The 23,350-nt window shown below is 45.1% G+C and overlaps 1 protein-coding gene across 3 annotated transcripts in view; it reads right to left on the minus strand.

The window, feature by feature from the left end:
- The window catches only part of SMG6 (SMG6 nonsense mediated mRNA decay factor), a 245,642-nt gene that overhangs the window by 129,603 nt on the left and 92,689 nt on the right, over positions 1-23,350 (minus strand). For all 3 annotated transcript variants that reach the window (XM_004746840.3, XM_045070314.1, XM_004746841.3), the window contains exons 11-12: positions 8,933-9,049; positions 7,193-7,361 (exon numbers count right to left, since the gene is read on the minus strand). In XM_004746840.3, coding sequence (XP_004746897.1) covers positions 7,193-7,361; positions 8,933-9,049 — 286 coding nt within the window. The remainder of the gene's footprint in view (positions 1-7,192; positions 7,362-8,932; positions 9,050-23,350) is intronic.

Raw genomic sequence — 23,350 nt, forward strand, 5'->3', positions numbered from 1 at the left:
GCCCACAACTCCCAACATGGGGTTCCATGGCCAACATAAGACCATTGCAGCCCTGAGGACTTCACACTCAACTGCAGGTGGTGAGTGGCTAACAGGTAGAAAGGATCTGAATGAACCCCTTAGGAAGCCCCTTTGTTAAGCTGAGATGTCATGCCAACTCTGTTTTCAGTGGGCTGAGGATTTGGTCTGGTGACAATGCCAAGTACCTCAACGGGCTCTGGAATGGGGTAGAGATGAGGGTGGTAGGAATCTCTGCAGCTCTCTCAGAGACTGAGGAACTGTAGTGTATTTTCCAGATGCTGCCATGATATAAAGAGAAGACACGGGTGTCAGAGATCACTGTTTTAGGAGTTAAGACATGGGCAGCAAGATATCATCCTCCAAGAATAACAGCTGTTTATTAAATGAATATAAGAACCTAAGAGCTGCGGGGCGCCTGGGTGGCTCAGTGGGTTAAAGCCTCTGCTTTCGGCTCAGGTCATGATCCCAGGGTCCTGGGATCGAGCCCCGCATCAGGCTCTCTGCTCCGCGAGAAGCCTGCTTCCTCCTCTCTCTGTCTGCCTCTCTGCTTACCTGTGATTTCTCTCTGTCAAATAAATAAATAAAATCTTTAAAAAAAAAAAAAAGAACCTAAGAGCTGGTAAAAGATAATCCCTTCTGCCTTTCTGATTTATACAAACAAGTCAACTGGGGCCCTTGGGAAAGTGTCCAACTTAAATTAATTCTGCCCAATAGGGCAAATCGAATTCTGAAGCCCCATCACCCTGCACTACTCCAGGAACATAAACTTCTGCATGTTCTAAGCAGCGCAGCTGGAACCCTTTGGCCAACGAAAGGTCACGGTAACCTCATTCCAGGATGTCTCAAGTACCTCTACTGTGCCTCCCTCAGCCTCCATCTAGGTCAGTGCCTTACATGACTGCAGTTTTCCCAAGCTACGCTCAACATGTATGGCCTCTGTTGCATCACTATGGTGTGTTAAACCCATCAACACTGTGTGTTTGGGAAAGAGCAGCCCCCAGGGGACCTCAACATCTCCACGGCATGAGTGGAGCCCTCGGCGGCCTCCCTGGTGCGGATTCTCACGGTTCCTGCCTCTCTAAATTTTTAGCTGTAACCACTCCAACACGTCTTCTTAGTTTAGCACACACTGGACCCAAATAACCTCAGCCCAGAGTTGGAAAGTACGCTCCCTGGGGTCAGCTGCTGTACCCTGTTGGGGTCAGACTGGAGCCCTAGGCCAACACCCCTTCCTCTAACAAGCCCTGTGAGAGGAGTTGGGAGGGGGTAGAGGCTCCTGCCGTGGGAGAGATCACGTGTGCCTCACACTCAGCACTTGGAGGAAGAGGAACCCCCTGGTGCCAGGCTGTAGTGCTGACGCCCCAACCCGGAGCCAGGGAGACTGGGTGGGGAGCCAGGGTAGCAAAGGGGCTTCCCACAGTCACCACCACTTCCTTCAGGGAAGTGCTGATGGACTATTACTTAGTGACCTCCTAAAATGCCCTTTTTCAGAAGATGTATTAAGCGTCCTTGAAGGGGTGCCGATTAGACTTGGGATTAGTTCTTATTTTCAGAGCTGCCCTGTGAGGGTGAGTGAACTAGCTGTTTTTTAACTCAAGAATTTCTATCTCGTCTACAGGGTCAACACATGTAGGCTCCCTGAGGAAATCAACTTACTGCATACTCCCTACATATCCCTAAGTCTCCCTATGTGACAGCACTCAGAGAGCTCGCTATAAGCCTTTTCCAGCATGCTCTGTAGACTATACAAGACAAGCCATGGAAAAGTAGCAAGTCCAGGAATTTCTGGAGTTTTCTTCTTCTTCTTCTTCTTCTTCTTCTTTTTTTTAACAGTACTCCAGTCCAACAGTGTGATAAATGCATCCGAGCTACAATTAGGAAGATATATAGCATCACAATGCGAAGGTCTGGGCAGCCTGGTGAAACGCGGGCTCTCCAGAGCCCCGGCTATGTTTCCCATTATGTAACCCTGGTCATGGGCAGACAGCCAGACTCCAAATGAAAAAGAGACTCTGGCTTGGCACTGGTTCTATTTTCCTATCCTCATTCGGGGTCAGCGCAGTGTCATACAGCTGCAGAGAAAGCTCTGGGGATTAAACCTGGGAAAGCCTCCAAGACCAGGACCTGGGTTCAAGTACCAGCTGAAAGCAATAAACCAACTGCCACAGCTGGGCTAGGTTTGGATGTTCTCAAAGTCCCCTGACTCTTTCACTTACTGAGAACTAGAGATCAAGATGAGGGAAGATTTGGCTTCAGCAGAGACTATGAAATGAGGTAGGCTGTCCCACTGCCCTAGCCTGCCAAAGGTCCTAGGATGTGAGGGGTCATTATGCTTAGGCTCGTGAAAGACTGTTGCTCTGCTCCTCTCCATCACCTGACATTCACAGCTTACTTCATGCTCACATGGTTAAGTGGGGAGCAGCTACCTCTCCCTCCTAACAAGAGATCTAGTGTAGAAACCATGTTCCCCACTCCTCCTCCCCCAAACCCCACAAGTAGATGGTCCCTCCAAACTCTGTGGTCTGTTTGAAACAAACCAAAGCACTCCACACTGTCTTTCACAGCAGCCCAAGGCAACTTTCCACACCCTGCTGTAATCCCCTGTACCAAAATCTCCGGGGATATATAGCCATCCTATTACAAGTACAAATGGGAAAGTCCATCTACTTACTTGCTGACTCCAACACACATACCTATGAGTGTCCCTGTGTAGAAGGCACAAGAGGCCCTGAAATCCTGCCCTTATCACTGTGCGGTGTTGGTGATGTCCTGTCGTCATCGTCCTATGTGTGCCACACATGCCTAAGTGGCTACTGCCTAGGAAATGTATATTGGGCTGGAATGAAGAGAAATATGGGCAAAAAAGGAGAGAACCAAGGAGACTAATGCTGAGCTCTGGAATTCCCCTAAGAAAGCTTTGGAATGATTCTCTAACTGTTCAGAGAAAGAAGGTAATGAAATAAAAGGGAGGGAATGAAGGGGGGTAGATGAATAAGGGTCCAAGTGTGTCAGGGAAACAATTTGGGAATGAGGGTTTCTGGAGGAGAAGCAAACTGAAAGGTAAGCTATCTGATCACCTTACATTAGGATCAATGATGGATCTGTCTTTGCAGAGAACAAATGCTAGCAAAAACCAGTGAAAACCTCCAAAGGAGAGATATTAAGTAGAAGCCATTTCCTTCCTATTCTCTTGAGAGCATTCCTAAACCCTCCAAAATGGAGATCAGCACAAGGACCTTGGGAGTGTCACAAGGATTACTATTCTGACATCCACAGAACTATCTGGAGTGTGTTATTCCCAGTGCCCTTAAAAGAAAAGGCTCCAGAGTATGAAAGATCAATGAGCAAAAGAGGCCACTTTGGAATCCACAGAACCACCATACCCTGCCAATCTCTCAACCATAGTTATTTACTCAGTGAGTGTTAGGCAGCTATATGAGAAAGTGGAAGTGAGGGAGGTAAATTCTCATTCCACTTCCAGCACTTGGATCTGACATCTGTGAGGTGGGACTACCCTTAGTGGTGGTCAGGCCAAGTTTGCTCTGTCCAACAGAGGCCCCAGCCCTCAAACCACGATGTCTTGTGGTCAGTCCCCAGGACAGCAAAGTTCCTCCTTTATGCTTAAACCTGCATTCCAGAAATGACCAGTTGCTGATCCCTACTGCACAGAAAGCGCAAAAAGAGACTCCATTCTCTATCACGCTGGCTGCTCTAGCCTAGACTGGATTCATCAGTGGTGCCCACAGCTATACAGGAACTTGTTTACTAGGCCATCAGATTCGATATACTGCAAAGAGTCTGAAAAGAAAAAGCAAATTTGTTCAAGTGTTCCAACCCCCTCTGCCTGTCTGTAGCCTTGGAGGGAAAACCTAGCTGGGGACGGCTGTAGCTTGGACCACGTGCCCAGCTGCAGATTGAGCCCTTGCCCAAAGATGGGCAGCAGCTTGCATATGCCGGCAACGGGCCATTTGCTACAGCATCCAAAGAGAAAACAGACTCAGCACCTCAAGCAAATGAGGCCCAGCACTTCCTGTGTGAGCTTTCCATTTCCTCAGCCAAACAAAAGCCAAAGGGAGTGGGAGAAGGAGGAGGGATAAAGGGAGACGGGTCACAGAAGAGAGTTAACAGGACTGATGGCCGGGATATGGATAAACAGGGGTTGGGTGGACCATATCTAAGGGAGTTAGATGTGGTTGCGAGGTGAGGTGACCCAGGGAAAGCCCAAACTCCAAGGACAGATGGTCTGCCTCCCCACCCCTTGAGAGGAAGGGAGGAACACTCTGTGACCCCTGTGCAGGCTCAGAAGCAGTGGCTTCGGATACTTGGAGAGCTGAGACCTTCCTTGTCAGTTTCTTTCCAAAACTGCAAATTGCCTAGTCGGCATTATAGATTAACAGCCTGAAATGTTTGAGGCTATACATGTTAACTCTTTAGAGAACACTGCCGGGAAACGGCCACCCCAGCTAGCAGATGAGACCATTCCTTTGTGTGACCCCAGCCGCCTAGCAGACGGCTCAACCCTGGCTCCTAAGGCTTCAGCCTGGGGCGCATTTGGGAACCTAGGAGGGTTCATAGGAGGGTGCTGTGAACATTAGCCACACAGTTACCGAGCTAGGGCTGGGAGGGAAGGGGGAGAGAAAGCACTGGACAGTCCAGGGGAGCTTCTTGGCATGAGGAACAGGGAAGAAGTTTGAGGAAGAAAAGGGTAGAAAGTAGCACTCAGTCCACACAGAAAGGTCAAGAAACTACTAGATGGAAATCTCTCCTGCAGCCTTCCCTCTGTAGGTCACTCATAAGTGGAGAGACTCACATGGGCAGCGCCCAGCCCAGAGAAGTACCATCGCGCAGCAGCCTAGGTCTCCACACTCTGTCCTCCAGTATGTTCCCCTCCCAGAGCAGAGCAATGAAGAATGATGATGAAATGCTGGGCATAGATACTCACGCGCTCTCTTTCTCTCTCTCTCTCTCTCACATACACACACACACACACACACACCCAGCACAGAGCCTAAAGGAACAGAGCGGGGTGGGGGGGGGGTGCGCAGAGGAAAGTGGGGGCGGGGCGGGGGAAGAGAAAGGAAAAGGAGAAAGAGACAGACAGAGCCAGGAAGAAAGAGAAGATGGAGGGAGGGAGAGAGATAGACCATCAACAGAGTTGACCAGAGATGGGCAGCACCAACATGCACACACATCAAGAAACAATTGTGCAAATACGAACACACAGTAACACTAACACAAGAAAAGAATGGGACACATAGAGACCAGGAGTCAGCCAACTTTCTGCAAAGGGCTAGACGGTAAACGTGTTAAGCTTTGCAGACCATAATGTCTCTATTTTAACTACTCAGCTCCACTGCTGCAGTGCAAAAGCAGCCACAGACAAAGTGTAAACAAATAAGCATGGCTGTGCTCCAATACTCCAATATGACTTCATGGACGCTGAAATTTGACTTTCCTAATAATTTTCACAAGTCATGAAATATTATTCTTTGGATTTTTTTTGAGCTGTTTAAAAATGTAAACCATTCTTAGCTCCTGGGCCACAGTTTGCTGACTCCTAATACAGACAGGCACACACGAGAGGCAGATAAATAGAGGCAGGCAGGCAGGTACACGCCAAGACAGGCAGAGACAGGCAGGCTACAGGTGACTCCAGCAGGGAGACCCAGACGAGGCAGGCAAAAGCAGGTAGATTCAGGGAGACCCACATTCACAAAAATTCCCCTTCCAACACACAGATGTTGACTGACACACAGAGACACAGTCACAGACAAACAGGGACATGGACACAGGCAGTCTTAGACACAGATACTCAAGAACATATACAACACACACTCCCATACATGAAGACATGGACAGGACCAAAGTACACATGGACTAACATGCACCCTGAATCAGAGAGAGACATAAACAGACACACTGGAACAGACTCTTCATGGAGACACATGAATCCCTCAAAGAGACCCCTACACCCAAGGCTAGAAAGAGACACAGACACAGCACAGAGAAATATGTGGACACATATACATGGACAGACATGTACAGGTACACCAAAACACCCTTACATACATACAGACCTTCATACTCAGACACAGATAGACACCCGGACATACACAGACAACCAGAGACAAAGAGGCACACACAGAGATAGAACCCACACACAGATAACGGATATAAGGAACAGCTATGCATTTTGGGTGCTTGGGTGGCTCAGGCAGTTGAGCGTCTGACTCCTTGTTTTGACTCAGGATCCTAGGATTGAGCTCCAAGTTGGGTTCCCCACTCAGAAGGGAATCTGCTTGTCTCCTCCCTTTCTGCCCCCCTCCCCCCATTCACACGCTCTCTGTCAAATAAATAAATCTAAAAAAAAAAAAAAAAAGAAAGAAAGAAATAGCCACACACGGTTACACAACTATATAAATATAAAATGCCACTGAATCGTATACCTAAAAATGGTTAAGATGACAAATTCTGTTACATATATATTTTACCACAGTTTACTAAAAAAAGAAAAAGGTCACACAAACATACAAACAGATCTACATAAACACACCCAGGCAGACACACATACTCCCCAGACCAACACACTCCACACCTCAAATGCTGTGACAGATAGCACATGGACACACAGCGACAGGGAGATGGGAAACGAAATGAATGGAAGACAGACGTGTGCACATTCACACCATTACAACGCATGAGAGGAAGGCCCAAGCAGGGTGCAGAAGGCAGCACAAGAAGCAGCAGGACACAGCCTGAAGGACGTGTGGAGAGAAACTAAAAGGGAGAGTAAAAGACAAGGCCTTGCCTTTACACGGGACACATGCCCACACTCGACACACACCCATAGAGGCAGCTGCAGAGACCGTAGACATGAACAGCATGAAGAGAGAGCAAGAGGAAGGACAAAGATCAAAACAAAGCAAGCTAGAGAGAGAGAGAAGGACAGACTGAGAAGAGGAGGAACAGACAGGACAACAGGGAAAAACAGCCTAAATTATCAGGGGACAAGGAAGGTGTTCAAGGAAGTGAAAAAGCAAAGTTCAAGTGAGGAAGGAAGAGAGGAATAAGCAGGCGGTAGGTGGAAAGAAATAGAGGACCAGGAGGGTAGCCGTGGGAGCACACGTGGGCCAAGGCCAGCAGGGCCAAAGGAATGAGCAGGCTGACTCACTGTGAGGGAAGGTCCAGGGACGTGGGTGGAGGATTCCAGGTGTCTGGGTAGCCGAGCATCCAGTCCGACCAGACTTTCACACTGGGGAGCAGTTCCTTCAGGTCCGGGACAAAGGAAGACACCTTGATGTCATCTTGGTCATCCTCATCCTCAGTAGAGGACAACTGAGCTGCAGAGGCAAAGGGTGAGAACTGGGCCTAGGTCTGCTGTGGCCCACGAGGGAGGCCTGGGGCGCTGGGACGGCAGCAAGCTCTTAGGGAAGGGAGACCCAACACGGAAAGCTGGGCCCAGAAGCGGAGGACAAGTGCCAGCATCACCTAAGAGGATTCTGAAAAGCAGGACAAAGAGAGAACCAGTGCACTGAGTCTGCCCCTGCAGACAGCTGTTTCTGCTCCACCTGTGGCCTGCTGAAGTCGCCACTCCGGCCTCTAGCCCCCCCATTTAGCTTTCCCTTCAGCACAGCACTGAGATGGCACCAGAGTTCCTGCCAAAACTGCATACCCTGAGTCTGACCATGAGAAAATATCGGAGAAACCCAGACTGGGGGATATTTGACAAAATAAGTGGCCTGTACGCTTCAAAAATGTCAATGTCATGAAAGACACAGAAAGACTTCAGAAAACCATTCAATGCCAGACTGCAGGAAACTAAAGGGACACGGCATCTAAATTGCAATGTGTAAACCTGGGGTGGGTCCTGGACCAGAAAATGACTTTTTTCAGGACAACTGGTACAAACTCAATAAAGTCTGCAGATTTAACAATAGTATTGTATCAGTGTCGGCTTCCTGATTTTGATAACTACACTGTCATGTAAAGGAACATCCTTGTTATTCAGAAATGCTCAGTCAACCATATGGGGGTAAAGGGCTACCACAGCTACAACTTAACAATCAAATAGTTCAGAACAAAAGCATCCGTGTGTATATATAAAAAGAGAGAGAACTTAAAGCAACTATGGTAAAATGTTAACAAATGGGGACTCTGGGTAAAGGGTATGTAAGAGTTCTTTGTATAATTCTTGCAACTTTTCTATAATTTGAAATTGCTTCAAGATAAAAAAAGTTACCTCGACTCTCCCTCCCAAAAAAGGCAGCTCCAGAGTCTGGAGGCATTCACAAAATTGAAGTGGCAGGGGGACAGGAGCGGGGCCTCAATACTCACCAATACTGATCCAGGAGCTGAGAGAAAGGGGCAATCTTCAGCCCTACCTTACATGGCTCAGCAGGCAGTCCTAGATTTCTAAGGGCAACCTTCATGCATATGGGGACACTGATCAACTCAAGGGTTAAAAACAGCCTGTGCTCTGGTTCAGTGAGTCGTCCAAGGTGGCTGGTCCACAGTGGTTACAACACCCACCAGTACCAGACAAAGAGGGACACAGAGATAGAGCAGGGAAACCAAAACATCAGTTATGAACAAAAATGGAAATTGTCTTTGCTGGTTTACTAATTACTAATGTTACAGGAACCTGCAGCAGCTCATAGGTACAGTGAAAAATCTTAACTACTAGAGAACAGGGGGAGGGGATAGTTCCCCCAAGGACAGAGGGCTACAGAGGTAAAGGGAAAGCAAAATGAGTTGGGGCTAGTTAGGTAGGCAGAAGGAAGAGGGGTTACTTGAGCAAGAGTATCAAGTAGAGGGAGGAGATGCTGAGAAGGCAGGGTGGCATCCTGAGCTGGTCTGAACAGGGCCCAGGCAGGAGGAAGGCCATCAGTCAGGGGGTCCCTCCTCTGCTTACCTTTGGCAGACTCCTTGAGCAAGCAGGTGCAGCGCCGCACCAGGAGAGAAAACATGGCCAAGCCCAACGCTGCGGCTTGCTCCTGGATCACAGAGCGACACTCCTCCGAGAAGCAGTCTGAGGAGAGACAAATGAAACTTCATCAGTGCCCTGGGGGGTTAAGGGCTACTCTTCTCCAGGTTACCAGGTGCACTTCCTTGGTCTTGTCACTGAGCTCCCTTTCCTCATCTAAGACTGGTGGTAGTAGTATTTCCTCTTTCTTTCTTTCTTTTTTTTTTTTAAAGATTTTATTTATTTATTTGACAGAGAGAAAGATCACAAGTAGGCAGAGAGAAGGGCAGAGAGAGGGGGGATCAGGCTCCCTGCTGAGCAGAGAGCCTGATATGGGGCTCAATCCCAGGACCCTGGGATCATGACCCGAGCTGAAAGCAGAGGCTTAACCCACTGAGCCACTCAGGCGCCCCAGTATTTCCTCTTTCAAAGCGTCGCCATAGGCTAAGTAAAATAGTGCACATGAAGCATTTACCACAATGGCTGGTCTATGGGTAAGCACTTGATAACATTATGACAGGAATCCCCTATGTAAATTCGGTATTGCTTCCCCAGGACCAGGTACCTCAAGGTGGACAGTTTGGGCCAGAGCTACAGACTCTCTGTATTTAGTTGGCTACTAATAATGCGAAGCTATAGTAACAAGTCATATTTAATTCACTCAGTTCCTCTCACATAGCACTAGGAGTACAAATATCAATTAAGATCACAAAAAATACAAATTTATCTTCTTGAATCACTAACCTTTGGTTCCATCCTTACCTTCCATCACTCCTCCACTTACAAACAACCTGTTTTCGCTGAAAGAGTTAATTTTACATGGGAAAATGGGCATATGATAAGCACTTAACCAGTGGTACTTTTTATTTCACAAATTCTTTCCCCCAGGGCTGAAAAAGAAATCTGGCTCCCAATATCATCACCCACTCCCCCTCATGTTCTCAGCCTGGCTGACTTCCTTCTGGCTGTGGGTCAGCGAAAGGAGCCACCTTGGTGGTGGCCAGAGCTATTCTTGGGCAGGAGCTACAACATACACTCTCAAAACGCTGTCTGTAACTACTTGTCAGTGGCTCGCCCTGATGGCCACTTAATCCAGACTTGAGAGGAATAGGTGACAAACAGAAGGCAGCCATCCAATTGCAGCCTCAGAGGCGGAGACACCCAATACGCACAGGAGATGGAATGAGGCACCTGCTCGCTTGCTCTGGCATCAGCTAATCTGTTAATTCCCTCTGTAACACAGGAGAACGCTCAGAATCCCCAAGTGTTAAAAGGATAATTAGCCACCACATGTTTGATCTCTGTGCCTGCCTGCACGTTAACCTCAACAGCCAGAGGGAAGCCCTCTTGCCTCTCTCCTCATTGACACTAGTCTCGTTAATGGGGCCTAACTGAAGTCTTTACTCCGGGAGATGCTACACAACCACAGTTATTCCTAACCGCCTTGGCCACAGGAGCAAACATGATTGGAGTATACAGAGCCAGCCCCAAACCACTTTAGAGAGCCCTGGGAGTGAGAAGGAACAGGCTGCTGCTCAGAAGGTCGAACATATGAATAGCATCAGTGTAACAAAGTATTCGTCTGTTGTGGCGTTCCTGCCATCCTTCCAGATGCCCACTGGTCCCAAATGTCACCCTCTAACTTTCCAACTCAACTGCAGCAGGCAGTAAGGAAGTGGTAACAATCCATGTGATTAGAATAGGTCACCACTCTCATTCTTCTTCTGGTAAGGCCCCCTAAACCTCCGCTAGAGAAATCAAGACACCAGCATCCAAAAATCAAGAGGGGAAAGGGTAGAAAGCAGGCAAGGGGAAGATGTGTATGCCATCCTAAGAAAAAGGGCAGCTTCTCCCCTCTATCTCTTACTTTGGGCAGGATCACGGTCTGTACTGCCCTAGCTCAGCCTAGGCCCCTGCCAAACACTGCCAGCAGGCTGCCTCTCATTAGCAACAAGGCCAGCCCAGAATGGGGGCATAAGTCCAGAACAGAGGAAGCTAGAGTAGTATAAGGAGAGGCCACATCCTGGGAGTTGACATTAGTGACCCCTTAACAACTGGGTATCTTAGGCATAAGTTGCCTGCACATAGAAGGCCCTGAAAAGGCACAAAAGGGGGTGTCTTAGCTCGAAGAGACTGGCATTTTGAGAAGCCAAAGACTACAATAAGATACTCTCGTTAACCTGGATAAGGATAAGATGGGACAAAGGGAGATTAGTTTCACCAAGCCCATTTCTATTTTTATGACAAATGGCAATCACAGGCTCGGCTATTTCTCAGAGGGCAAAGTTGTGACTAGGACTCAAGGGGGAGAATGAACTGCTTAAAAACAATGATACTTTTGGCCTCTGGGGAGTCAAAGTTGACTTTCTTTCTAAGATTTTATCTGGGTGTCTGAGTGGCTCAATCGGGTAAGTATCTGTCTTTCAGCTCACGTCTGCCTCAGGCACCAAATTGGGCTCCCTGCTCAGTGGGGAGCCTGTTTCTCCCCACTGAAGCTCCTCCTGCTTGCACTAAGAAATAAATAAAATCTTTTTTAAAAATTAAAATTTTAGGGGCAAGTGGGTAGCTCAGTGAGTTAAGCATCTGCCTTTGGCTCAAGTCATGATCCCAGGGTCCTGGGATCGAGTCCTGCATCGGGCTTTTTGCTCAGCAGGGAGCCTGCTTTGCCTCTGCCTACCTCTCTCTCTCTCTCTCTGACAAATAAGTAAATAAAATATTTAAAAAAAATAAAAATTAAGATTTTATTATTTAAGAGAAAGAGAGAGAGAGAAAGAGAGACAAAGAGAGGGAAGGCAGGGAAGGGCAGAGGGAGAGGGAGTCCCAAGCGGACTCCACACTGAGCATGGACCCTGATACAGGGTTTGATCCCACGACCCTGAGATCATGACTTGAGCCCAAACCAAGAGTCAGATGCTTAACCAACTGCACTATGCAGGCCCTCCACAGGGTGGCTTCTTTTTTAAGACTCCTGCAATAAGGTTTGGGGATCAGGAAGGTAGAAACAACAGTCTCTTTGCTGTAAGTGTGGAAGAGCTCAACTACTTCTCAGAGCAGCAGCTGAAAAGGCAGCTTCATGAATGCTCTAGTGTTAGCCACAGAGCCTCAAATCTTCATTCACCTCTTCCCGCCTCTCCATAAAGGGCCTGAGAGTACTTCCCTGAAATGGTCTGCGGGAGGGACAAACCACTAAGAATTCTGCTCTGATCAAGCAGGTGGTGATATCACTGCTATATGGGGTCAGAATGCCTGGGTCTCAGTGAGCCTTCTGACCACGTCACAGAGAATACTCTCAGGAAGGGCTGCCCACCCCGCCAAGGTTCGATGGTACACAAGCACGTACTGAGCACCTACAGTATGCTTCACCCTGTGCTGAGTATTAAGGAGAACACAGCTACAAATAAAACAGAGTCCCTGCAAACTCAGGACCTTACAATTGGGTGAAAAAAACTGCTATTTACCCAAGTAACCATCGCAACTCAGACCCAGAGCCTCCAGTGAGAACTATATTAAGTGCTATGGCATCTTCGGAGATACTCTTCGCCTCAAGCAGGCTTCTGTAGGCTAGCAGCCATAAGATGCCACTCCTTGGGAGGTATTCATTCTCATACAAGTGAGGAGGAAAACAGCATCCAGATTCCCAGAGTCCACCCACTTTGGGGGTAGAGCTAGGAAACTGGCCCTAGTCTGACAAATGCCCATATATATCCCTAGAGTTGGGCTGGGTCAGACCAACAAATGATGTGGGGTGGGGAAGGAAAAAGCATTGTTTGCCTTGGTATTTGCCTGGGTTCCTCTGGCTTTGTGTCAGGTAGCAGGAGCCTGACATGAGCTGAGGAACTCATTAACACTGTGAAATAGCCTTTCCCCTTCTTTCCAAAAGCAGGCTCGCTCAAGGGTTTAGGGGGACGGTTTTGGCTAAGCAAGTCAGACGGAAATATTTCTTACCAAGAAAGTCACCTGAGGTCTGAACTTGATTCTGCCCTTTCCCACATGTTCTCAGATGGGCAGATGACCAGAGCTCCCACTATTCCTGTGCCCAAATACCTGCACAGGCAGAAATAGTCTTCTCACTCCCACGTAACAGGGAGACTCTCTCATTTTTCTGAGAACATATTCATGGAAAACATAAACCAACTGTCGTCAAAGTTGTATGAAATCAGGAAATGGAGCGGCCGGGAGAAGGCTGCCATGTGGCCGGATGTTATGTATTTCTAATTAGCGCTATACATCTTTCAACAGCAAGTGTCCTTCTGCTGGGAAACACAACACACTGCCCTTGTTATTGTAACTGTCAGAGAAGTGCTTAAACAGATAATCTCCAGGAAAAGTGATAAACATGTCCCCTCTCCCAACCGTGTGTGCGCGACTGTGCTGCCAAAGCAAAGCTGTGCTTGACGGCTCCAGGATGGCAAAGCATCCTCCTGCAGGAAATGGGAATGAGGCAGAAGGAAGGGGAGAGGGAAGAGGAGGGGGGGCAAGCCCACCTGCCTGGACCCTCTGTGCCCAGCCAAGGGACAGAAGTTCAGATCTTCTGATCAGCTCCTGGGTCAGGGAGAGCACTGGAGGCAACCAGTACCTGTTAAGTATATGTGCTGCCAAAGCACACCAGTACCCGTAAGGATGAGGTTTGGCTGGTCACAGAAAAATCTGGCAGCAAGGAAATAAGCAGAGCTTCCCTGATGCACACGGCCAGCTTCCTGGCAAGGGGATGACAAGAGTGCCGAAGGGGAGACACAGGACAGATGACACAGAGGTCTGGTACCCTGACCGGAGCAGAGGGATTCAGAAGCCACTGGGGTCTACTAGCCATTCCAGGAAAGAGAACCAACTATTTGCTCAGCTGCTTCACTAATAGCTGGAGAAAAATGCAGGCAAGACCACCTTATTCACTGACTCCCTCCCCACCGGCTCCTCCCAAAGACAGGAAATGAATGGTCAGTCACCTCCAAACTAACACCACCTGGAGGCGATTTATTGGCTCTTATCTTTCAGACATAGGGCTGCTTTTCTTATGAGTCAGTCACCAGTCAGACACAGTGCTGGCACAGTTCCTGAGCAGCCCACCAAAACCTCCTTGTCTGCAGGAAGTGGGCAGTGAGAGCATCTTTCGACTGCTGCTGTTTGGGCTACAGAGTTCCCTGTGGCAGTTGCTGACTGAAGGAGGGATGGAAGAGGCAGTCATTGTATAGAAACCAGATAAAAGCCCAGAGCAAAAGCAGAGCTCTCCAGGCCATTGGGGCATCGTTTTATTCCCCAAGAAGTAAAATGAATGAGTGAGGAAAACCAGGCACCAACAGACCAAGCAAATTATTCATGCATAATGGCAGAACACAGGTTGATCCAAGGCCGGCCATGAACAACGCATCCCCAAATGGTACAGTCGCAACAAAACCAGGAACATGGAAGGTAGTGTTTCTTCCCCAAGAGCCCCTACTGTCAGGCCTGCTATTCCTTTTTGTAGGATTGTAAAACTGACTTTTTTTGGTGGGCAGATGTGAGGGCAAAGAAAATCCCAACCTAACAAAATGACCTCTCCTGGGACATCTGGGTAGCTCAGTCGGTTAAGTGGCTGCCTGGGCACCTGGGTGGCTCAGTCAGTTAAGTATCTGCCTTTGGCTTAGGTCATGATCAAGTCCCAGGGTCCTGGGATCAAGTCCCACATCTGGCTCCTTGCTCAGTGGGGAGCCTGCTTCTCCCTCTGCCTCTTCCTGCCTGTGCTCGCTCTCTCTCTCTCTCTGACAAATAAATAAATAAATAAATAAATAACTTAAAAAAAAAAAATGACCTCTCCCATTAGTTACAAAGTTATTTATTCAGCCCAGTGGTGGAGGATATGAAGGAAAATAAGATCCATCCATAGGAAGACAATAATTTAATGAGGAAGACAGGAAGAATACACAGACTCAAATAACTATAATTCAAGGAAGATGGAAGTAAGATGCTTTCTTTCACCAGAGGAAAAGAAAATCATCTCCAGCTAGGGGATAGCCAAGAAGGTTGCACAGAAGAAAGCACTTCTGAGCAAGGCTGCAAAAAAAGAACAAAGCTGGAACAGGCAGGACGAAGGAGAGACTGCGTGTTGCTAAGGAGGCACGAAGGTCAGGGCACACCAGGCACCCTCCCACATGTCAAGCGAGGGACTCAAGAGTGCCACCACACGGGGACCACAAAGCACCGGGCCTGCAAGGCCACCGCAAGGAACGCAGACCTAAGTTGGCACGGGGTGAAGAGGGCACCTGCTCGAGGTTTCCAAACGAAGCACAGGTGAGTGTTTTATGATGATTTTATCTAGCCAAAACATTTAGGATACATTAGGGTAACTGGAATAATATAAAAGGAACAGAGACTTGTTGGGAAGCCAAGAAGGCATGAACTTGTTTGAACTGAGAGAAATTATGTGTAAATGTACTTTGTAAACTTTATAATGCCAAATAAATGTAACATCTTTCTTATAGGAGCTAGAAGAGGGAACAGACAGGAGTGTATGGATGTGAGAAATGCTGCCGAAGGAAAATCAAGAGCGATGGAAATGATGTGTGGAGGGAAGGGATTCACTGGAAGGGGGCAAGGACTCTTAACTAATAATCTCGGCAGGTTCCAGAGGATGCTGAGACCTCAAAAAGGATAACACCTACCAAAGGAGGTCCAGGATAGGGGCCTAAGTTTGGGATTGCAGAACACCTGGAGGGAGGGAGGTAAGCATCAAGGAGTCCCCAGGCTCCCACCCACTTGGCTCTGAGCCAGACCTGTCTTTCCAGAACAAAGACACTTCAGGGGGTCAGAAATACTTGAGGAAGACCTTGCATAAGGAGGTCTGGGGAAGTCTGAACTGGCTCTCCCTGTGGAAGCCATTAGATATTCAGCACTTCATTTGTTTCCAATTCTTGTATGAGTGCAGCTCCAGGCTGTGGGGTGAGAGGCTCCTCTCTGACGTAATCAGGAAGCAGCTGCAAAATTAAGGAATCCCTCATGACATCATAAAAAGGGTTGATGGTTTACTGGGGAAAGTATAAAAATTAATTACATATTCCCACATGAATCCTTCCCCTAAATCTGTACACACTCCTTCCCACCCCCACATATTCTCTCATCAACAACATCCCAAAGCCACCTCACTGATCAGGGTACAAAAGAGCAAACAAAACCCAGGAAGACAAAGTTCTCTGGTATACCCACTGTCTGCCCCACACATTTGGAACTTAATAAGTGACAGCCTGTCCTGGAATTTTTATACATATAGCATGCTTCCCCAACAAAACTATAAGCCCCTTGAGGACAAGAGCTATGTCAAGACTTCACATCCTTGAAAATTAGCACCATGTCAGGGTTCAGGACATGTGTGCTGTTCACAACAGTAGGTACACTATGCCTCTCATTTGTGAATCCTAACCATAAACAACATGATTCCACTGTGGCCTGAAATAATAACTAAGATATACTGAGACCTGTGTTTGGCATAAAGACTGTGTGTGTGTGTGTGTGTGTGTGTGTGTGTGTAAAATGTCAAAACTTCACATAAGATTTGCATAAGAGGTATTATTTTCCCTCTCTGACAGTTGAGGAAACAGAGCCAGAGAAGTTAAATGACTTGCCCAAGGTTACAACGCCAGTAAGTGTCAGCACTGGGATTTGAATTCAAGTCTGTCTGCTCTTGTACCTACACTGTTTCCATACCTGACTGTCACAAGCCTGTGATTCAAGCTACAAGCCCCAAATCTTCCTCTCTTTTCTGTGAATATAAAAACCTTAGAATCTCTGTGGTTCTGCACAAAAAGCTCTAAGGTAACAACTATGTGGAATCTAAAATAAAAACAATATACCATTTTAGGGTGCTTGGGTGGCTTGGTCGGTTAAAAGTCTGCCTTTGGCTCAGGTCATAATCCCAGGATCCTGGCATGGAGCCCAATGTCGGGCTCCCTGCTTATCTGGGAGTCTGCTTCTCCTTCATCCTCTGCCCCTCCCACACCCCTACCCTCCCGCATATGAGCACACACACTCTCTCTCAAGAAATAAAATAAAATAAATAAAATAATAAATAATAAAAGCACTATACCACTTATAATAACACCAAAGAAAACAAAATAGTTACATATAAAATATTAGCTATTTTCAATATTCAATCTAACAAAATATGTACAGCATCTCTAAGTTGAAAATTACAAAATACTGATGAAGGAAATCAAAGAAGACCTAAATAACTGGAGAGATGTACCCTGCTTGTACTCTGGAAGACTCAACATTGCAGAGATGTCAATTCTCAACCACACAGATCTATACGTTCAATGCAAATACCATTAAAATCTCAGCCAAGTTTCTTTTAGATACAGACAAGCTTATTCTAAAATTTACATGTAAAGGCAAAGGGCCTACGATGTTTAAAACCACTCTGAAAAAGAACATAGTAGGAGGAAATCGTTCTTCCCCATGTTAATTAAGTCAAAGAAAGGAGAGCCTTTTCAATGAATGGTGCTAGAACAATTAGATATCCACAGGCCAAAAAGTGAATCCTGACCTAAGTCTCACATTTTATGCAAAAATTAAGTGACAATGGATCAAAGACTTAGATGTAAAAACTTAGGACCATAAAATTTTTAGAAAAAAAAATGAAGAAAATCTTCAGGACCTAGGACCAAGAGAATATTTGGACTTACTGCCAAAAGCACAATCTACAAAAAGTTAAATTGAGATACTGAACCTCATAAAAATTTAACATTTTGTTCTGCAAAAAAACGGTAAGAGGATGAAAAGGCAAATTACAGACTGGGATAATATATCAAAATAAACTACAAAGGACAGGCATCTAGATGATATAAAAAACTCTCAAAACTCAACGGTGAGAAAACAATCTAATTAGAAAATGGACAAAAGACACAAGCAAACATTTCACCAAAAAAGGATATACAGATGAAATGTAAGCACATGAAAAGATGCCCAATATCCTGAGTCACCAGGAAAGTAACATCTAAAACTACAACGAGGTATCACTACATATCTACCAGAATGGCTAAAATATTGAATAGTAATGATACCAGCAAGCTGGTGAGGATGCAGAGGAACGGGATTACATAACCTGAGCTGACTGGAAGGTAAAAATGGCACAGGCATTCTGGAAAATAGTTTGGCGGTATCTTCTAAACCTAAAAATGTACTTATGATTCAGCAATTATCTTGGGCATTTATCACATGAAATGAAAACTTATGTTTGCACAAAAATCTGTAAACAAATGTTCATGGAAGCTTTATTCATAACAGCCTAAACTGGAAACAACCCAAATGTCCTTCAACAGATGAACAGTTAGACAGTGAACATCCACAGCACAGAATACTACTCAGCATAAAAAGAAAAGTGGTATGTACAATAACCTCGATAAACCATCAGGGAATTAAGTGTAGCCAAAAAAGCCAATTTTAAGAGGTTACATACTATATAATCCCATTTATAGAATATTCTTGAAACAAAGTGATTACAGAGACAGAGCACAGGGGTTAAGATTTGGGGAGAGAAGGGGATGGGGTATTTCTAAAGAGGTAGCCATAGGGAGTTCTGCAGTGTTGGGACAATTCTGCACCTTGACCGTGTGCAGTTACAGGAAGCTACCTGTGTGATAAAATTGTACATAACTATATATACACATGTGCAACTGGCAAATATATACCTGTATGAATGCGTAACTGGTGAAATGAGTAAGGTCTGTGGACTGTACCAATGTCAATTTCATGGGATCGATATTGTGCTAAAGTCAAGATGCTAATATTAGGGAAGGAGGGATGAAGGGGACACAGGATGTCTCTCTACATTTTTTTACAATGTCCTGTGAATCTATAATTATTTCAAAATATAAAGTTTAAAACAACTAAGAGACCCCCCCAAAAGATCTAAGATTCCAGAAACATTTTTCTTTTACAAAGAATAGGGCTTCTTAGACATTTGGGGGACATTTTCCCAATCAGCAGATTACTCTGCACAGACACTGCATGCAGCCCCCCCGTTTGCAGCTTGTGCTGTCCAGCCTGAGCTGCTGGAGGCTACTGTGGCTCTTTATCTGGATTGAGCAAGAAACTGTCAGGGGCAACTAAAAGGAAAATAAGAAAAAAGACAGGAAAGTTCACTGAAGACAGAACTTCTATCTACAAAATAAGGAGTAAAGCAAGAGAACTTCATCATCAGATCAGTAAAATCCATGTCAAGCAGCAGACTGGAGGTGATGAGAAAGTGAAGAAAGATGACAAGAAGAACAAATTGCAGAAGCTAAGTGAGCTGTTTAAACATGTTCTTGCTGCTCAAAAAATAAGGAAAGGTATAAATCTCAAATCGGTGGTATGTGTAATCCACCAACAACAAGGACAGTCGAGGGGAAAAAGTTACTTAAAACACGTTGCTTAGTGCTGTTTTCTTCGTAAGTGAAACTGCTTATGCATTTTCAGGGTGCAATGCTTTGGACCATTAATTAGATGGATATTAATAAGTTTTCTTTTAATTGGCAGTATTAGCCTCAACACCATGTGAAACTATCTTTGTCAATAAGTCTGTAGACCAGGGGCGCCTGGGTGGCTCAGTGGGTTAAGCCTCTGCCTTCGGCTCAGGTCATGATCTCAGGGTCCTGGGATCGAGCCCCGCATCGGGCTCTCTGCTCAGCGGGGAGCCTACTTCCTTCTCTCTCTCTCTGTCTGCCTCTCTGCCTACTTGTGATCTCTGTCAAATAAATAAATATAATCTTAAAAAAATTAAAAAAAAATAAGTCTGTAGACCAAACTTCAAAAACAAACAAAAAAAAACCTTCATCAAAACAAATAAGCGTGCGTGCGCACACATACACACATATACTTGTCTCCAAAAGACAAAAATGAAAAGAGAAGCCACAGAGAAAATTTTCTTCCTGGGAGAAAATATGTGCAAAATACCTATCTGACAAAGGACTCATCTGTAAGAACTCTTTCAACTTAATAAAACAAAAAAATGAGCAAAGAAGATATGTGGATGGCAAATAAGTACGTGCTCAACATGCACTTCTTATAAAATGCTCAATATTATCAATCCTTAGGGAAATCAAAACCACAAATACAACTCCATACCCACTAGGATGGCTGTACCCAAAAAGAGAACAAGTATTGCTGAACACATGGAGTATGGGGAACTCTCACACACTGCTTTGGGAATATAAAATGATACAGCCACTTTGAAAAGCAAGTGGGCAGTTTCTTAAAACCAAAGTTAAAACACTCATTTACCAAGTGACCTGGCTATACCACTCTGAGGAATTTGTGTAAAAGCAGTAAAAGCATATGTCCACAAAAAGATTTACACTTGAATGTTTGCAGCAGTTTTATTCCAAAATAGCGCAACCTTGAAAATACCCAAACATCCATTAACAAGAGAATGGATAAACAAATTGTGGTATATCCATACAATGGAAGACTACTCAGCAACAAAAAGGAACAAACAACTGAATCATTCAACAACAAGTATAAATCATTATTGTGGAATAAAGAAGACAGGCCAAAAGACAGTGAGAGAGAGAGAGAGAGAGAGAGGAAATACTGTCAAATTCTAGAAAATACAAACTCTTTTATAGTGACAGAAAGATCAGTGGTTGCCTAGGGATTGGGAGGTAAAGTTAGGGAAGAATGGATTACCAAGAGGCACAAGTAAACTTTTCTGAGTGAAGGGTATGTTCACTATCTTGACTGTGTTGATGGTTTCACAAATGTATACGTATGTCAAATTCATCAACTGTACAGTCTACATATGTATAGTCTGATGTACATCAATCAGATCTCAATAAAACTGTTAAAAGATTTTTTTTAAATAACAGAATGCCATTAAAAGGCCATTAGTCTGACTCATCATTTAAGATTTTAAGAAATCATAACTTAGAGGCTGATTTGATAAAGCTGGACATGTACTGAGTGCCTAATACACAATTTGACACTCAGGAACATGTTGCAAACTGGCACCGATATTTGCAGTTTACAGACAAGGAAACTAAGCCTCAGAGAGGGTAAGTTAACTTTCTTCATCAAGGTCACAGCGGATAAATAGCTGGGAAAAAATTCAAACATGTGATGTGGTTGATTCTAAAGCTTATTATACCATTACAACACAACTGCTACCTTCTGAAAGTGATAAAATGACCTCCACAAGAGCTAAGCCTTCTCCAGATGATAGCCTGACTTACCCTCCTCCTTTATATGAAGCTATGTGGCCAAGAAGTGTCCTGGGGACTCTATCAAAACATCTTGGCAAGACAGACAACAAACCATTTCTACTCTCTACAAGGAAAAATGAAAGCACTCCTAAAGGAGTGCTAAAGGAGTGCTTTCATTTTTTTCCAGAGAATACCCATTTTATAAATGGTACACTATAGATTTCCTGGAAAAGGAAGGCAGGCAGGTAGGCAAGCAAGGAGGGAGGGCAGTGGGGTGGGGGCCGGAGAAAGAGATAGAGGTAGTGGGGAGTGGAAAGAAAGAGAGAGAAAGAAGGAGGAGGAAGGGTGGGCAGGCAACCAGTCAAAACACACTCTGGCCATTTCCACTTTAGTTGTGTCTCTGGATTGATATTTTTGTCACTCTGAATTTCCTGCCTGATTCAGGGTTATTCAAATACACGTCCCCTTTTGGGCAAGAAGAGCTGCTGCAAGCGGAATGGCATGATGGCACCAGCTAAGTCCCTCAAGGATGAGACCCGGGAGAAGAGTGTCTGCTATTCCAGCATCTCATCTGGAAGATTTACAAGTAAATCTTGAAGGACAGAGTTTCTACATCTACACTGCTTACCAGAGGTTTTGCAAGGCTTGCTTCTCTCACAATATTTGGGGGAAGCAAAGCAGGAGTGAAAAAGATTAGCAGCTTCTTAATTACATTAGGCAGGTAAATGTCCCTGTGGAATTCTATTAAGAGAACTGGGGTATCTTGTGTCAGAAATTATTTAGGGTTCTGGAAGAGAAGAGAAGTGAAGTAGGCTTCCTAAAAAGTCATACCCACGAGCCAATCTAGAAGGAAACTTTTGCTGTAGCAATGAGAAGGAATTAATAACACCACAACCCTTCTGACGGTCTAGATAGGTTTGGCAGCTGATTTAGAAAAACAGCTTGAAACCCATTTTTATTGGTATGAAGCTTCAGGAGCACTTGGGGACTAATGTAAAAGTTAATGAGAGATAATGCCTGCAGACAACCTGATTCAGAGAAAGCTCCTTTAATACGGCAGGCAGAAGGTGGGGAAATGCTCAGCTTCCATTTTAACAGATTAACTCATTTTTTTGTTTGTTTTATGGCTTCCTGAAGCATTTTTAAGAGTATGACAGGGGCACCTGGGTGGCACAGTGGGTTAAGCCTCTGCCTTGGGCTCAGGTCATGATCTCAAGGTCCTGGGATCGAATTCCACATCAGGCTCTCTGCTCAGCAGGGAGCCTGCTTCCCCCTCTTTCTCTGTGCCTCCCTCTCTGCCTACTTGTGATCTCTGCCTGTCAAAAAAAAAAAAAAAAAAGTATGACAGAGTGTGCAAACAATACCAAAATAAGACAATTCTGAGACAGGTAGGACACAGAGGTACCCAGGATAGGAAGGATCTCTTGGACTCCTTCTGAGAAGCTTCCAGAACCCAAAGATTTGGGCCATGAAACAAATCTTGAGGACTCAGTACTTAAAATTAAGGCCAATGAGAAGACATAATTCTTGGGTGGATTCCTTGTGACTATCCAAATCTGCACATTCATCACAATCTTCTCTAGTAGCTCACTCTAAGAAGTTCCTCAAAGCTTTATAATTCAAGATCAATGCCCAAAATAGATTGAGCAAGCAATGACTTCGTCCAACCTTCTCCCCTATGGATCATATAGTTTTAAAGTAGAAAAGGGGTAAGCAGAATAATAGCTAAATAAAGCAGTTATGCCAAGGAAAGGTAGCGCTTGATGAAGGTGACTAGAAACCCATGAGGCATCAGCAAGTCCTCTGACTTAGAAGTTCTAGAAACGACATCCCGTTTAGTAACAGCCATTCCAAATTTGTAATCAGTTGGCTAACTGGTTAATTTGTCAACAATATAAACTGAAACCTATAAACATTATTTTCAACTAAATTTAATTATTTTGTTTATGTTTATTCTTTTATACCTCATCCCACCAAGACTTGTGAAAATTTAGGGCAAAATCACCTATAATTAAGTAATGTTAAAGTAGATGTAGAAAATCAGGAGAAAGAAAAAGTAAAATACAAATAAGTCAATCAGGTGCCATGAATAAACTTAAAATTTACCTCTGATTTTCCTGGCAGCCAAAGCAAAAATGGAAACACCAACAGTTGTCATTATTGGGAAAGAATAAATATATCTAAATAATAATAAGCATTAGAATAAGTATTTAGAATAAAT

The sequence above is a fragment of the Mustela putorius genome, unplaced genomic scaffold (genome assembly GCF_011764305.1).
Source record: "Mustela putorius furo isolate JIRA1106 unplaced genomic scaffold, ASM1176430v1.1 tig00003962_pilon_pilon_pilon, whole genome shotgun sequence".
NCBI classification, from domain to species: Eukaryota; Metazoa; Chordata; class Mammalia; order Carnivora; family Mustelidae; genus Mustela; species Mustela putorius.